Source organism: Callospermophilus lateralis, chromosome 3 (assembly GCF_048772815.1).
Source record: "Callospermophilus lateralis isolate mCalLat2 chromosome 3, mCalLat2.hap1, whole genome shotgun sequence".
Taxonomy (NCBI): Eukaryota; Metazoa; Chordata; class Mammalia; order Rodentia; family Sciuridae; genus Callospermophilus; species Callospermophilus lateralis.
Genome location: NC_135307.1, coordinates 148,420,780 through 148,437,858, shown reverse-complemented (window position 1 = coordinate 148,437,858; position 17,079 = coordinate 148,420,780). Strand labels below are relative to the sequence as shown.

The 17,079-nt window shown below is 37.4% G+C and overlaps 1 protein-coding gene across 2 annotated transcripts in view; it reads left to right on the top strand.

Moving 5' to 3' along the window:
* Positions 1 to 984: 984 nt before the first annotated feature.
* The window catches only part of Mtmr10 (myotubularin related protein 10), a 51,954-nt gene continuing 35,859 nt past the window's right edge, over positions 985 to 17,079 (top strand). The window contains exons 1-5 of one of the 2 annotated variants that reach the window (XM_076851434.2): positions 985 to 1,168; positions 1,742 to 1,802; positions 12,675 to 12,811; positions 14,264 to 14,336; positions 14,963 to 15,105. In XM_076851434.2, the coding sequence (XP_076707549.2) occupies positions 1,109 to 1,168; positions 1,742 to 1,802; positions 12,675 to 12,811; positions 14,264 to 14,336; positions 14,963 to 15,105 (474 nt within the window). In that variant the 5' untranslated portion in view covers positions 985 to 1,108. Of the gene's footprint in view, positions 1,169 to 1,741; positions 1,803 to 5,827; positions 5,860 to 12,674; positions 12,812 to 14,263; positions 14,337 to 14,962; positions 15,106 to 17,079 lie in introns of those variants that run through there. The other variant, XM_076851435.2, reaches the window with a different exon arrangement.

The following is a 17,079-nucleotide window of genomic DNA, read 5'->3' as shown; positions in this document are numbered from 1 at the left end:
CCACTCTGGCCTCCTCCCATCAAAGGCTGCTCCATTTAAAAACATTGAGTTTAGAAATATACTTGACAGGTTTAAGTTCTTTGCAACTAACAGGCAGATTGAAGTCCCCTACACGGCTACTCTTGCTAGGTTTTTGATCATTTATCAGCTCTTTACCATCTTTATATGTGAGGATGGGCAAGGAAGGAAAGAAAGGCAAATTGCTTAATAACTTCTTCCACATTAAAGCTTAACAAGAAGATTAGAAATTAACGAACTAAACTGAGCAGTCTAGGTTGCTGGCCAACATCCCAGTCCCTACAGCACACACCAAACCTGAGCATCCCAGCAGTCAGCTCAACTAGTAGGAGGTCATCCCCGTGTCAAGTTTTTAACAAAGACAACAGAAGAAAATCTTCGCCAAGTTTGAGAATTTTGGAGGGGACCTTATCACAGGCAGTCCAGCCTACACTGAATGGTCACTTTTGGCTGCGCCGGAGTGGGTCCTCCACAGCGCGCAGACGGTGTTACTGCTTGAGTCCGGGGAATCAGAGTTCCCTTCCCTCCACCCCGGGCTCCTCACTCAGGGCTTCAAAAACAATGCTCGCCCAAGCTGATGACTAAGAGCAGCACTTCAGGGAGAAGTCCCGGAGGAGGGCGTCCGGGGCGGGGTCGCTATAACAGGGGGCACTCAGCGCCATGGCCTGGGGCCGCCGCAGGAGCGCCCTCCCAAGGCCGCGTTTTGAAGATGGCTACCCTGTTCCGCGTCTAACGGTGTCCCCTCTGCGGGCTCGGCAGCCCAAGCTCAGCTCAGCCCCTGCGTTCCGGCGCCAGCTGGGCCTACAGGCTGGAAGTGGCGGACCGCCAGCCCTGCGCAAGCGGTCTCTTGAGGCGGGCCGCCGGGCTCCTTCCGGGGATGGGCCCGGGCGCTCGCGTAGGCCGGCTCTGCCGCGGCTCCTCCCCAGTCGGGCGGGCGCTCCGCTGTGTCTCCGCCCTACTGTCCGCCCGGCCGGGCGGGCAGCAAACTGGGCCTGGGCGGCCGCTCCGGGAGCTCTAAGGCCGGAGGAGTTCAGAGGCTTCCAAGCTGCGCTGGCCCGCGACCGGGCCGGGGCGGAAAGACGGCGGCACCATGTTCTCCCTCAAGCCGCCCAGACCCACCTTCAGGTCTTACCTCCTGCCGCCGCCCCAGGTAAACATCCCCCTCCCCGCGAGCTGTCCTCTCCTTGGCGCTTCCGGGGAGCCGCAGGGCCGAACCCCCGGAGCGGAGGGACCCCGCCAGGCTGTGTCTGTCTGGGTGCCCCCCGCCGCGCGGTTGTCTGAGCTCCGGGGCGCGGAAACGCGCCTCTTTGGGAGCCTCCCCTTCTGTGGTAGAAACTTGTGAAACTCTGCCGCAGCCATTCTCTACTGGAAGTCTTGTCCTAGGGAGCGTTCGGAGCCGGGTTTGTTTAGTTCCTAGCCCGGGCAATGGTCCCCACTGTGACCGCCCGCGTGATTGCCGCGCTTGTGGGCATCTGGTAAGAGGAGGTTACTGTCATAAATGTAAACACTTGGAACAGGTACAAGCGATTTTAATGTTTTTTTATTGTCAGGCTCCCACGGCCAGAGTGAGCAGATCTCGGTTAAGACGTGAAAGAGTTGAAGTGGGAGAAATGTGTGTCTGTCGCATGTGTCATCACGTAGAAAACAGAAAATTGCCTTAGTATCTCCTTTCTTATATGAGAGGGGAGTTTCGATTTTGATTAATTTTGTTAATGTATTTCAGACTGACGATAAGATCAATTCGGAACCGAAGATTAAAAAACTGGAGCCAGTCCTTTTGCCAGGTAAACTTTGGAGTTCTAACAGATTCTTTAGTAATGTGTTTTGGTCTTAGATTATTCTACTGACTAGTATCATGTAGTTAGCTTCCCTCTTCTATTTATTTTAAACTTTCTCCATTTAAAAATTTGATGACCGAGGGGAGAAAAAGTGTGGTTAGAGATAATAGAGTTTCATAGAAAACTGTCAAGAAAATGACTAACTCATACTGTTTTGTTTTCTGAAATGTTCTTTTTGAAAGGAAGTATATCTTTAATTGCTTGGGTAGTGAAAGTACTTTTTCGCCTTTCATATCTATCAGCAACCTAATGCATTTGTGATTAATAGTCAGATCATCATTTTAATGTATTTTGATAGCATGAAAAGAAGCTTTTATTATGTCTGTTTCTCTGTACTACTAACAAAGCTTAGTGAACTTTGAATTACTTAGTTAGCAATTGTTTTTTGGAGTTGTCAGCTGTATTTGCAAATTTTTTTTTGTTTCAATTTAGAACAGGGTTTCCCAGCAGAGTCATTATTGACATTTTGGGGTGGATAATTCTTTGTTGTGAGGGGCTGTCCATAAATTAGCAGCATTCCTAGCCTCTCCTACTACTAGATGTCAGTGGCATCCCTATCCCTTGCCACTAGTTTTGGCCTAGTTGCCACAACCAAAATGCCTCTAATCACTGCCACATCTTTGTGCATGTGTGTGCATGTGCATGCACAAATTACCCTGGGGGACAAAATCTTTTCCAGGCTGAGAATCATTGTTTAAAACAAAATTTACCTTAGAGAACCTTAGAGATAGAGCTAAGGAATGGTGATAGATAAGAGTTTCATTTTAGGATATAAAAAATATTGATTGATTAGTATTTTGAATTGTGTGATAATTATGTAAGAATTAGGAAAACTCAGTTGTTTAATATGATTAAGGGAAGTAGCCAGATACTTAGGAAAGCCTGTTTTAAATCTGAAATAAAATCAAATACCAATTGTATGGCTGGTATCAACATTTAAAAATGTAAGGTAATACTTAGAGGCAAATTTAGTGAAGTAACTAGAACTTTGGAAGTAGTAACTGAATAAATATGGAAACTTACAATTTTAAAATATTAAGTAGGAACAAATGTGTTAAAAACATTGTCCCTGTTCCATATGGTAGATACTCTTAAAAAAGTTTTTTTTTTTTTTAAACTTTATCATGGGAGTTAGTTATAAATATTTCCCCTTGACTTTGTTAGCACTTTTCACCCAGTGTTTACTAATTAATCTTTACACTTTTCCTCAGAATGAACAATAGAATTACCAAGTAACCCTTGCTCCCTGTTTGTGTGCTCTTTTAGTCTTAGTCACTCTAGGCATTTAAAAGGTAGTGGTGGGAAACAGCATTCATTTTGAATGATTGCCTGCCTGTGAGCTCTTGAACTTTGGCTTGCTTGATTTTAACAGGGTGGTTCACAGGCTTTCATTCCTCCTTTTAGATTATGCTTTGACTCTAATAAACAACATGGTCTTAACTATGGGTACTAATGCTTGATTTTTTTTTTTTTAAACCAGCTTTTAAATCTAAGGCATGCTTATGAAAAATGTCACTTAGTATCAGAGAATTTTCTTTCTCATTGAAGGTTTATCTATTTTTTAAAGTTACTAAAAACTTACCTTTCTTCTAAAAAGTCAGTTTTCTGGGGAAGAGTTTAAACCCAGTTCCTGACTACAAATTATTCTTGTAGAAATATAAGCTATATCTGATCCTCTTTTAGTCATGTTATGGGACTCTCTGACCTGGGGTGATTTTTCTTGTGTTGAATTTCATGTCACAATATGTACATGCATTTGTGATGGCTCTGTCATCTAATATTCTATTTGCCTTTGACTTAACCTTATAGAGCACTGAGCCAATCCTAAATTATAGTGTTTTTTGTCCCCCTGACTTCTTCTGTTCTTACCTTCTTGTTCTGGCTTTCTCAAAGTCTTCCTCATTGTGTTCTTATTTTTGCTGTCCTGTTGTGGTCTCTGTTTTCTGCTTCACCTGTCATGTCACATTGTGTGACTACCCGAACCCTACTATTGGCCCTTCTTTGGCCTGTAGCCTATTACTCTACCCATGAAATCTGGAAGGCAAGTAAAAAGTTACCTTAAGACTAAGAGCGGCTAGGGATATAGGTCAGTGGTAGAATGTGCCCTTAACATATGCAAAGCCCTGGGTTTGATCCTTAGTACTGCCAAAAAAACAAATACCAAACAACCAAAAAAACCATAAAGGCTACGATAGGGCTTTTACTAAGAGGGATTGAATAATATAGTTCTGGTCTTTATTGAACTCAGAAATCAAGAGAAAACTTGGCCAAGTCACCTGTGGATTTACCTAGGCACACAGAGCAAGGAGTGATTGTTTGGAGGTATAGTATTGCATGCTGTACTCCAGCATAATGCCTTTCCAAGGATATTCTACTTCAGTTGCCCGAAGTTTGAACTTTTAATTCCATAAGCAGATGAAAATTAGAACACAAAATCAATTGTTTATTTGTGTGCAGTCACTATGTGCTCTGTTGGAACTTAACAAGGCTAAATTTAAGATGTTCTTATCTTTTATTAAGTAAGGAAAATTGAAGAAAATGACTAGTAATTTAATATAGATTGTGGTTTATGTTAGTAATTTTCAGCTTCCCTGGTTCATGAAATTCCTTAAGATGAGATTGTATGTAGTTCAACTTCAGGGTCCTAATGTCTAACATAGTGCCTGAAATGTGATAGATATTGAGATATTTATTGAGTAAATGACTGAATCAAGGACACTTTAGATCATCTGCATAAACTGCTTTTTTAACCATGACATACACAGACAGGCCAACTCTTAGATTTAGAGTAAGAGAGACTTATTTTATGTGAGACATCTCAAGAGAATTATATCTGAGCCTGTAATTGAAATTTGTCAAAGCAGTTATACTTCATGTAGTCCTTCTCTTTATCACTCTTTCATTACATGAATCTTTTTCTTGGAATGACTGTATTGTATATATGTAAAGTTGCTCTAATACTTTTATAAAATTGAGTATGAGAATTTTAAAATGTGTGTACTCATGTATATGTTTATGTTCCAGTGTATATTCATTAAGAGCATGTAATGCCAGACTGTGCTCCTGTCTTTTATTTATAACTGCTGGTCTGGTGGACAGATTCTGTGAACCTCTTGGGTGCCAGGTTCAGGAGAAGGTGCTGGAAGTGTAATGTGGTTGGATTGCAGTAGGATCCAGGGTGCTTCTAGCTGCCTATGGACCAGGTAGAAGATTATATGACTTGGATCAGAGGTTCCCATATTTCAGTCGAGGCCTCACTATTTTTCCTTAGGCTGGTATTGAACTCTTAGGCCTAGTTGATCCTCTCCTTTAGACTCCCAAATAGTGGCTGGGTGATGTTTTGCCAGCCCTTGGTCAAAATGAGAAAATTAATGAATGCAACTTTCTTCATAAAGCTAAATTAATTTGATTTAAAGAATTGTCCTTTATTCTGAGATTATATCCTTCTAACTTTTTTTGGTATATTTATTTTGTTAAATGATGATCATAAGCCAGGCACTGTGGCACACACCTTGTAATCCCAGCAGCTCCAGAGGCTGAGGCAGGAGGATCACAAGTTCAAAGCCAGCCTGGCAACTCAGTTTTGGGTTTTGGGGTGTGTCTCAGTGGTTGAGTGCCCCTGAGTTCAATTTTCATTAACCAAAAAAAAAAAAAAAAGGATGATCATAGTAGCAATAGTTTTAAAAATATTCTTAAGTTGGCAAAATATAATATGTTAGTCCCCTAAATTATTTTGTGCATGTCTAGTTTGAAATCTAAATTGGAAACCAATGGGTACAATTACTATATTAGATTATACAGTATAATGAGCACTTATACAGAGAATATCAATTCTTTTGTCTGCCTAGAAATTCTTCCACCATCTTCCAAAAAATGCATTCTCTCTTTTTTGATGAATTGTTCTCACCCAATCTACCCAGCCTAGGGTTCAGTGTGGCCGATGAGGATAATAACCCACCCCAGACTAAAAGCATGGCACATCTCAGCTTCTGGATATTTTCAGGTTGGTAGTAAGGGAAGAGATCCTTTTAGTAATACTGCCAGTATCCACAATTCCAGAAAACCTGTCCCAAGGAGTGAAGGACACTGAGGGAATGACTAATGGTGTTCAGTTCTCCGGGTTTTATTGTGCTTTAGCTTCAGCTAACACAAAAGCCACAGAATTCTCTTTTTTTGCCAGCTTAGATTTAGGCATGTTTCTCATACTTCTGGCTAAGATATTTAACTAATATGGTTTATAGGTTAATTAATTCTTATAACAACTCTGTCTTTAAGATATCAGTTTATTTTCATTTGACAGGTGAGAAAAACTATAGTTTGCAGAGGTTGAGTAATTTGCCCAGTGTTGTGAGGGTAAAGCCAGAGTTCTATATTTGGCACCTGGGCTGTGCCTTTACCATGGAGTAGCACAGCTTACCTGGCTGCACTGTGACATTAGGGCACAGATTTATGCTTTGAAACTGTAGAGGAGCAGATTGGATATCAGCCTAGAGGGAGTTCTCTAGTGAGGTAAAAAGAACTCTGTCCTTGGCTGTGCCCTTTTCATAGCAGTGACAGATTCTGACCCTGCTCGAGAAGGAACTTTCAAACAATTTTAGTTGCCAGAAAATGGAATGTCTTGAGAGGCAGTGGACTTCCTGTCACAGGCTCTGCCAAAGCAGAGGCTGATAGAATGCCAGCAGCTTTGTGATGAGGATATAAGGTTTAATCAGGAGTGGGGTCTGATGGCTTTTTCTGCCTTCTAACCCCAGGACATGATCCTTTTAAGGATTTAGGAGGTAGAAGGGAGAAGAGTCAAAATGTTATAACTGACAATAATGAATTTCTTTGTTCAGCAGGCATTGAATGCATGTTTAGTGCTGCCTGGCGGTAGGGTAAAAAGCTGAAATGAAAAGATGGGGGGTCCTGCCTGTAGACAGTTTCAGTCCATTTGGGAAATGGTTCAGAGAGAAGGCCAAAGGTTGTGAGAACTCAGAGGAAGGTCACCGAAGTCAAATGTGAGGTAGGGTAAAGAGTGTTCACAAAGGCTTCTCAGGAAGTGTTTGTTCTCTGAATCCTGAGTGCCTCCTAAGTCTTGGCCACTGTTCTAAGGCTGTGTGTCAGCTCACTTCTTTCTCCTTCCCGTCTACAATGCTAACAGGACTTTCATTATTGAGATGAACTATTAGATTGATAATGAATACGCTGATTGTCAGAGCCTTTTGTAGTCAGATCAGAAGAGCATGGGCCATCTGGAAAATGAAAATAGCCATTGTTGTATAGATTCTTGTTTATCTTTTACATTTTCACTCTTTGGACCATTTATATACTGTTCTTGATTTTTGCCTTACCATAAATCTTATTTCTGAAGTTGAATTGTGAATACCTTAGAAGCAAAAGGACTCTTTTGTGGATGTTTTATGTAATGCTTTTTTTCTTTTTTTTTAAGGAGGAGATTTTTACTTTCCTTTTTTAGTTTTAATATTTTGTACCTTTCTGCTTTTTTTTTTTTTGGGGGGGGGTGTGTGTATGTGTGTGTGTGTGTGTGTGTGTTACTGGGGATTGAACTCATGGCCTTGTGCACGCAAGGCAAGCATTCTACCAACTGAGCTATATCCCCAGCCATCCCTTTCTGCATTTTTGAGTAGAATAGTTACTCATCCCGTTTAAATCCATGAGTTGATTTATGCTTTTGGCCTATATGCATTCCACAGGTTAATTAGACACTATGGACAATGATACTTTGTCTTTAACTGTTTTCCAAACTAAAATTTATGAAAAATTTATTTCTATTTGTGACATATAGATTGACTTCCTAATTGTGTAAAGTGTTATAAAAGATAATATGACATGATTTTTTTGGACCTCAGGGAGTTAAAAACTTTCCTAGCTAAACCATTTGGAGATGTTACCTTTGTATTTTCCTTTTTTATATTTCTTTACAGATGGAAGGGTCTTGAAAAAATAAACTTTGATATTTTTTTTTGATTCCTTCCCAACCATGGTAGAAACTCTTGGTTCATCTTCTAATCTATAAAGTGTTTTATGATGCTTTTTGATTACTCCACACTGAAGCTAATTTCCTGCTTCCTTTATCTTCCCTGAGGTCTCCCTGTGAGTTCCCATAGTGACATGCTGGGAAGTGCCTGATGGTATGAACAGTCCCACTTTGGCTAATGGCACTGAGCAGGAAGCTCAAGAAATGAGTAGAGTGCAACCCACCCCTAGCATGTCCCCCGTTACCACAGATAAAGTGCAGGAGTACAGCCTCCATGAAAACTTCACGTCCCCTGGAGTTTTAAAGCTTTTGTTATGAATTTCCTTTTCAAGGTCGCCATTTTGGTCATCTTTTTCACTGCCATGACAAAAAAGACCTCACAAGAACAATTAGAGGAGGAAAAGTTTATTTGGGAGCTCACAGTTTCAGAGATATCAGTCCATAGAGAGCTGACTGCATTCCTCAGGTCCTGAGATTAGGCAGAACATCATGGTAGAAATGTGTGGTGGAGCTGGATAACAGGAAGCAGAAACACAGACTCCACTCACTAGATACAAAATATATAACCCAAAGGCACGCCCCCTGACCTACCTCTTCCAGCCATACCTGCCTTCAGTTACCACTCGGTTAATACCTGAAAGGGAATTAATTCAATGATTGGGTTAAGGTAGTCATAACCTAATCATTTCACTTCTAAACTTTCTTGCACTGTCTCACATATGAGATTTTGGGTAGTCATAACCTAATCATTTCACTTCTAAACTTGGGTAGTCATAACCTAATCATTTCACTTCTAAACATATCGAAACCATTATAGCCACTAATTAAAATGTGAATAAGAATAATCTCAGTATTCTTCACACATCCTGCCTAAGAAGAGGCCCTTTTGTATCCTGTCTTTCTTTGCTAGTTTTCTGGCCCACAGTATTATAGTACAGGGTAGTAGCTTATGACAGCTCCTATTCCTCTATTTTTTAACATTATGAGCAGATAGCTTGTGTGAGCAGAAAACACGTTCTGCTGAGTGCCACAACTCATTGGTAAGAATGGAGTCTTTTGAACTGCCTCTGGTGGACACATTCCTAAAAGAAGATTTTTCTGTTCTCATCCTGGTTCTAAGTTGAACTTGAAAGCATTCTAAGTGTTGCAGGTGGAGAGAACCTGCCTTAAACAGGAAGTGCCTAATAGCATTTCCTAAGCCTTGTTTCACATAATTATAAGAATTCTCACTTAAATGTCCATCTCTATAGAAAATATTTTCTGTAAAGTGTCATATAGTAAATGAGGGTGGCTGTATCAGTAATAATTTAATTTATAGAAACAGCGGTTTGTTTTTATCCCATGGAGCATGATTTACCATCCCCAGGACCTATTAAATGCATTCTCCTTTTATTGGACTCATCCTCACCACCTTCACAAGGCTGACATTTCACTTGTGCATTGGTAAAAGAGTCAGGTTTCTAGAGAAGAATGTCTGCCCAGATGTTTACCTCTTAAATGAAGTTGGCAGATGATGCTAGTGTGGCTACCATGTTCTATCCTGAGAGCACGCCATCCCTTTATTCCCATTATTTCCTTTGCTCCCCATCTCAGGAGCCTGAAATCCTATGGTATGTATATGCGAAAATTAGGTATGAATCATAAATGTTATAACTGAATGAATTTTTGAAACAATATTTTGCAAGTCTTTTTCTGGATTAGTTGACTAGGTAAGAAAGGTGACACAGTATAAGGCAATATAGGTCATACTTTGTAAGTCTGTAGTTTTGTATTGGGAAGTCATTGTTAAAGGAATATGTCCTATGTCTGAACTGGGAATAATTAGTTTAGTTGTTTAAGTTGAGGGCCTCTTATAAATAGTAGCTAAAATTGGAGGGAAAGGGTTGAATATTCAATAATCCAGATTTTGATAAGGGAGTTGATAAGCTTTGTGTTCAAGAAACTAGAAGATTTGAATTTTATGTATTTGAATTAATGAGTTTCATGTCTTTTTAAAAAAAATTTTTTTTAGTTGAGTTGGACACAATATCTTTATTTTATTTATTTACTTTTATGTAGTACTGAGGCTTGAATCCAGCACCTCACATATGCTAAGTGAGCACTCTACTGCTGAGAGCCCCAACCCCAGCCCCTCTTTTTTTTTTTTTTTTTTTAATAATAGGGATTGAAACCCAGGGTGCTTAACCACTGGGCCACATCCTCAGCCCGTTTTTTAACTTTTTATTTTGAGACAGAGTCTAAGTTGCTTATAACTTTGCTAAGTTGCTGAGACTGGTTTCAAAGCTGCAAGTGATCCTCCTGCCTCAGCCTCCTGAGCTGCTGGAATTATATAGGTATTCGCGCCATGCCTGCTATCTTGAATCTTTAATTCAGTTTTGGTACTTGTTCTATTTCATTACAGCACATTTAATTTTATGCAAGTGTAGGGAAACAAGTACAGATAGCCCTCTAAATCTGTGGGTTACAATTTGTGGATCCAAGCAACTACCAATCAACAATATTCTGAAAATTGCCCCTGTACTGAACATGTACAGACTTTTTGTCATTGTTCCCTATACAATACTGTATAATACAATACTGTATTTACATAGCCTTTATGTTATATTAAGTATTCTAAGCTAGATATTATATAAACAATGTGTATAAGTTATTTGCAAATACTAACCATTTTATATAAGGACGTGAACATCTACAGATTTGGGTGTCTGCAGGGTACAGGAATCAATCCTCCATAGACACCACGGGACAACTATGTCGAATTTGGAGTCAGAACACTAAGTTTCAAGTTTACTTCTTACTGTTTTTAAGATCTTAGGAAAGTGGTTTAACCTCTTTGGGCCCAGGTCCCTTACCTGTGTATTAAAGAAAACATCTGCCTTCCTTACCTTACAAGCTGTTTAATTAAGAAAAATTCTGAGAATCTCCCTTTTCTAGATTTTTATTGCTTTCTATGCATGTGTAGGCAAGCAGTGGCAGTTCTGTGATTTTTTCCCCCTCTATCTTCATATAAGTTTACTTAAAACAGTGCTTATCTTCCTCCCTGCTTGGCTACTCAGCCCTATTGAATTACTGGTTTTTGTTCTGTTTAGAACAGCTTCTGTCCAACTAGTGGTGGTTGTGTGGTGAACCAGGGTACTAAAGTGATTTTATTCATTTATTCAGCACTTGCTTAATAGGCACTTACTATGTGATAGATATTGTTCTGTGTACTAAAGTTTCAGCTTTGAATAAAAATTAGTCCTTTTTTTAAAAAATATATTGTCACGGGCATATAATCCTGAGTGTGAAGTAGGTATTAGTTTAAGTATATATGTATATACAATTATAACTGTGATGAGTATTACAAGTATATGATGCTGTGATAGGAAGCACTTAATCTAGGCAGGCATATTTTTAAGGCATTTCTGAGATAGTGATTAAGCTAAAAGAAAGAATATTCCAAAAATGGAATCATGTTTAAAGACCCGGGGGATGGAAGCCCTGTGGTACTTATGAGGGCTTCATAGATAGCTGCTGTGGTTAGAGCAATGAGGGTGAGGAAGAGAGCTGAGCCTGGCCAGGCACACAGGGCCTTCAACCACTTGAAGGAGGCTTGTGTTCAGAATGGAAATTTACGTAAGTGGTTTGAGCCAGGAATTTGACATGAGCATGTTGGAATTAAATTTTCAAGTAAGTGTCAGGAAGCTGTGCTTAAAACTAACCTTGTGAATTTTTAAGAACTTTGAATAAAATTATTTTCTAACTCAGATTTATTGTAACATTTTTGTAGGAGGGTTGTTTTGAGATTTTTTTCATTATTCATGAATTGGTAGGTAGGGATTGTCAATAACAGGTCCTTGTCTATCACTATTAAGGGTTTTTATAATGATAGAAATAGGCAAAGTAGATCAGCACCCTAACTTTTCTATTGTTGACCATGAAGACTGATGGCTTAGAAATGTTGTTTGATCTAATTAAATTTTATATCTTAAAATTAAGATTTAATGATAATTAAGCTTTAAATAAATTATAGAAAATTATTCTTTTCAAGAGCAAATTTTAACTTTTGGTTTCTTCTATTTATCTCTTTAATCTTTCCTTTTAATTTAAGCTATATTTTAAAATTTTATCTACTAAGTTATAATTTGATTAAGGAAAATAAATTATAAATTTGACTTTATAGATTTTTAAACAAATAAAGCTAAATGCTATTCCTCATTCTTTATAAAAGGGATCAAAAGCCAGGCCCAGTGGCACATGACTCTATTTCCTGCATTTTGGGAAGCTGAGGCAGGAGAATCACAAGTTTGGAGCCATCCTGGGCAACTAGTGAGAACTTGTCTCAAAACTAAAAATATAAAGGGCTAGAGGTGTAGTTCAGTGGTAAAGCACCCTTGGGTTCAATCCCCAATACTGGAAAAGAAAAAAAAAACCTAAAAGGGATAAAAAATATGACTTAAGAAATCAAGTCACATGTTAATAAAACACAAATATTTTTTCAATACTCCAAAGGAGAGGGTTTAGCTTATTTCTTCTCCTTTGAACAAATAAATAATGAGAGGTAATATAGCAGAAGTAAGGAGTGCAGATGTAGAATAACCCTTCTAGTTCAATCAGTTCAGACCCCAAAACTCTTTTTGCCTCAGTTTCTGTACCTTACAAATGGAGAGTGATGCCTTGTTACTGTTTCTGTTGTGAAGATACAAAAGCACAGTGTTTAGCACCTAGTAAGCAATTTGTGAATGTTCTTCTTCCTGTCATCATTAAATCAGGAAATTTTCCTTCTAGGTCATCCAATGATTGTTGACATTTTATGGTGTAATCGTAACTCAGTCCAATTATTTTTTGTTGTTATTTTTAAGGAGAAATTGTTGTAAATGAAGTAAATTTTGTGAGAAAATGCATTGCAACAGACACAAGTCAGTATGATTTGTGGGGAAAGCTGGTGTGCAGTAACTTCAAAATCTCCTTTATTACGGATGACCCAATGCCATTACAGGTGTGTTTTATTTGTATACTATTTCACTGTGTTAAGGATTCACCTCTAAGCAGAACATATTTGTTATATAAATCACAGGTATAAAAAAATATAATAAATTTATTGATAAATGATTATCATAATGTTGGGAATATATTCTATTAAAATTCAAAAAAAGGTAAGCAGACTTTTGGGATTTGCTTGAGGAACAGAATTAGATGATTTTAAGTTACCTTGTTTTGTTTATCCTCTGTGATCATTGGTTATATATACTTTTCAATAAGGGAGTTATTTCCTCCCTTCCAAATCTTTTAACTTACTTATGACAGTAAAGATACTCTTTTAAACTAGTCATGAAGAAAAAAACTCATTTATTTAGTAAATAATCTTGTAAATGCTGAGCATTTTACTGATTTCATATTTTTTAAACAAGTAATCCTTTCCCCAAAATGTCAAATTCTAGTTTCTAGTATACAGTAAGAGTGAAAAAAAGTTGATAAAATGATTCTTTAATAACCCTTTGGCCATTTTATATTCTTACTGCAAAGTAATAATTCTACATAATTTTAATTTTTTTAAAGTCAAGCATTTATTTGATTAAATTAAAAGTCCTAGTCTTTTCTCTTAGCTCAGTTGTATTTTGCTTTGCAAAGTGTTACACATTTTTGCCTTTAAGATCTTATAGCAATGATTGATGTTTGAGGTTTTTAGAAATATCTAGTAGATATGGATACTAGCTTATTTTGATGTGCACTTGGGTTTTCCCCTTTGTTTTTAGCTTCATTAAATGATCTCTGGCCCCAGACTTCACTGTCAATGAGAAGCATATACCTTGAATAGCTCAAATCTAGTAACAATAATAGGAAAAATAAACCAATGCTATACCAACAGTAGGTTAATTGTGTCAGCTATGTCTTTAGTTTGAAATGGAAACAAATTGTTAGCAGGTAAAAACAGTGAGCTCTAGTTTGCCAAAAGCTTTTTTTAAAGATTTTTATTTCTAGTAGACTTTCTATTCTAAAAAATAGTTACTTTTCCTCTAAAATATTCACTGTGAAAATCAAGTATTTTACCCATTAAAATCTGATGACATAGCAGTCCTTCATCTTCCTTACTTTGTGAATAGTTTATCTAGCACCAGACATGCAAATGTTTGCCTGTGAAGTAATTGATCATATTACATTTCTTGGATATTAACGTGGTATTATGGTGTACTTTTCAACTTCATTTCCATTGTTAAAGTGTGGGAGAAAGATGGAGAGAACATGAATACAACATACATTTCTTTCTCTGTGCTACCAAAGTGTGTCCTAAGATACTGTATACTTAGAATGGTCCTGGCTATGTATGCAGAAGTTTTTTGTGTATTTTAGAGGTAGTAGTCACACTTTCCCATCACATTTAAAAGTAATGCTTATATTACTGCTGTGAGATTAAGGAAAGAATTAATGTGAAGATGATTTTTTATTTCAGAAATTCCATTACAGAAACCTTCTTCTTGGAGAACATGATGTCCCTTTAACATGTATTGAACAAATTGTCACAGGTATGTAGTATTCTGCATGTATTCCCTCTCAAAATTGAAGCTGAGTGTGGTGGTGCAGAGCTTATGGGATGTCTCGGAGTTGCAGGGGACAGCCTAAGAGTATAGCAAGACCCTACATTTAAAAAAAAAAAATGTAATTGGTCTCTAAAAGTTGATTCCATTCTGGTGTATTCCTTGAAATACTTGAGTTGAAATTTTATTTCTGTAGGTTTAGGTTTAGTTTTACCTTTTTTTTTCTCTTTCTCTCTCTCTTTGAGTTCCTGGAAGTAGAAAAAAGAGAAAGAAGTCAAGAAATTATTTTAATATGGGGATATAGAACTATTTTAAAATCGAGATATAGTTTTTTATAGTTTCTAAATTTTATCCTCTTTTTAATAAAAATTTTAACCACTAAATGTATCTAGATGGTGGTGGTTTTGTGCAAAGAATTGTTTATCTTCTAAAAGCAGAGTTAAAACTGTCCCCTCCCCCCACAAAAATTCTAGAGATTATAGACAAATATGAAGATTTTGGAGAAGTAGTTCTCAGGTGATGGGGGACCTTGAAATGATTTTCCCTAAGAATTTTACTGAAGTATATGAAAGTGTAAGTAATAACATTACATTTTCTTTTTTCCTCTTTTTTAGTAAATGACCATAAGAGGAAGCAGAAAGTCCTAGGCCCCAACCAGAAATTGAAATTTAATCCAACGGAGTTAATTATTTATTGTAAAGATTTCAGAATTGTCAGATTTCGCTTTGATGAATCAGGTCCTGAAAGTGCCAAAAAGGTAATACTGTTAAGTTTTATGAACTTTGGATTCTGTGCTACATTTACTAATTTCAGTTCTGTGTAGAAGTTTTCACTTTCAATTGTTCAGATTGTTTTTAGGGGAAGTTATTGAATACCTCATTAAGTAAAGTCAAAGCCAAGAATATTAATTGAACTACTTCCGTGTATTAGTTTATGTCTACTCTAAAGTACTCTATATACTTTTTTATCAGTTCCTAAAATATTAAAGATTGTCATGGAAATTAGCATGTCTTTTCCATTATAACCATTGCTAGCTAGTTTGTCTGTTTCTTTCTTCTTTTTTTTTTTTTTTTTGTTAATAAGTTTGAAAAGTTGGAGAATATACTGTAATTGAGGTTTGGTAAGACTTTTAATATAGCACCACAGAACCTTACCAACAAACTGAAAGCTAGATTTAGGTTACATAAGGAATAGTGATGTTTAGTTTAAGAAGACGGCTAATAATTATTAGTGGTTTAAAGAAAATATTAATGGATTAATTTGAGTGATACTTGACAGGGACAACTCAAAATTATGAACTTTTTAATTGGCTTTTTTCTTCCCTGCCTTCCAAGGAATGTTTATTGCCTACTTGTGGAGTAAAATTCAAGAGCAAAAGTCTTCACTTCTTGATTCCATGTTTTTGTTTTCCAAAGGAATGAGGATGACAGAACTAATGCCTCTCTGTTCCAGTCTGATGTAGCAAATGCAGAAAATAGTAACAGAATTTCCAGAGAAAAGTGTGCTCCCATGTACCAGACTAGAACAACAGTGTCTTAATGGACTAGGACTTTGCCTTCTCTTAGAGTAGAAGCAGTCTTTGGGCCAGCAAGAGCACATTAGTTTTTCATGGTCAGTAGACTCACTGCAGTAAAGTTTCTGTTGATATCAAATGAGGCTGTCAAAAAGATCTTGAAGCAGGTATCTTCATATACAATGGTTATGAGGTAGTTGATCTGTTTTTAGAATTAGAACCAACAATTTCTTCACAGGAAGACAAACATGAGGTGAATATGTGAAAATGCATGATCACTGGGGCTGTCCAGCAGAGTGATAGCAAGTCTGTGGCTAAAAGTTTTCAAACCAAATCTGTATAGCTGTTTCTCAGAATGCTGTATTTTTGAAAATTTTACTTGATAACTTTTAAGGTCACATTCAGCCATTTGATTCTGTTACATGTGATTGTGGTGTTTCCAATTTGAGATGCCTATTCTTATATAGAAAAGCTTTAGAATTGATTAGATAGTACACTATACATAAAATGTCTAGCCAAGTTACTTTCTCAGACTTAAATTTATATTTATATTTCATTAACTAAAGCAGCAGGAACCCTTTTATGAAAATGTTAACTTTAAGATATATAGTATCTCGCCAGGCATAGTAGCCCACAGCTGTAATCCTAGTGACTCAAGAGCCTGAGGCAGGAGGATCACAAGGTCAAAGCCAGACTCAACAATTTAGTGAGGCCCTAGGTAACTTAGTGAGATCTTGTCTCAAAATAAAAAGGGCTAGGGATGTGACTCCATGGTTAAACACCCCTGAGTTCAAATCCTAGTACCAACACTCCCCCATACCCCCAAAGGAAAAAAAAAATGTAGCATCTTAAGAATAGGGACCACACAGAACTTGTGAGATCAAGTTAGGATAAAATTTTTAAAATGAAAAATTGATATATTTGGGCCAATACTCCTACCAATTAAAACTCTCCCACTCCTATGGTATATTTTAGAGGACAGTATTTTAGTAAATGGAAATCATAATTATTTGACTTAGATCTTGAGACTTAGGTCTTTTTGACAGGTGAAGCAATGTCCTAAAATTTGCAAGTTAGAAAGAAAGGTGTAAGATGCAGTTTCTTTCCCTGAAGGGTTTCAGTCTAGTTGAGAAAGTAAAGCAGAAACAAATGAATATTAAATAACAGTGCAAAGTGGTAGCACAAAAGATGTCCTCCCACAAATGATTAGTTGCCAAG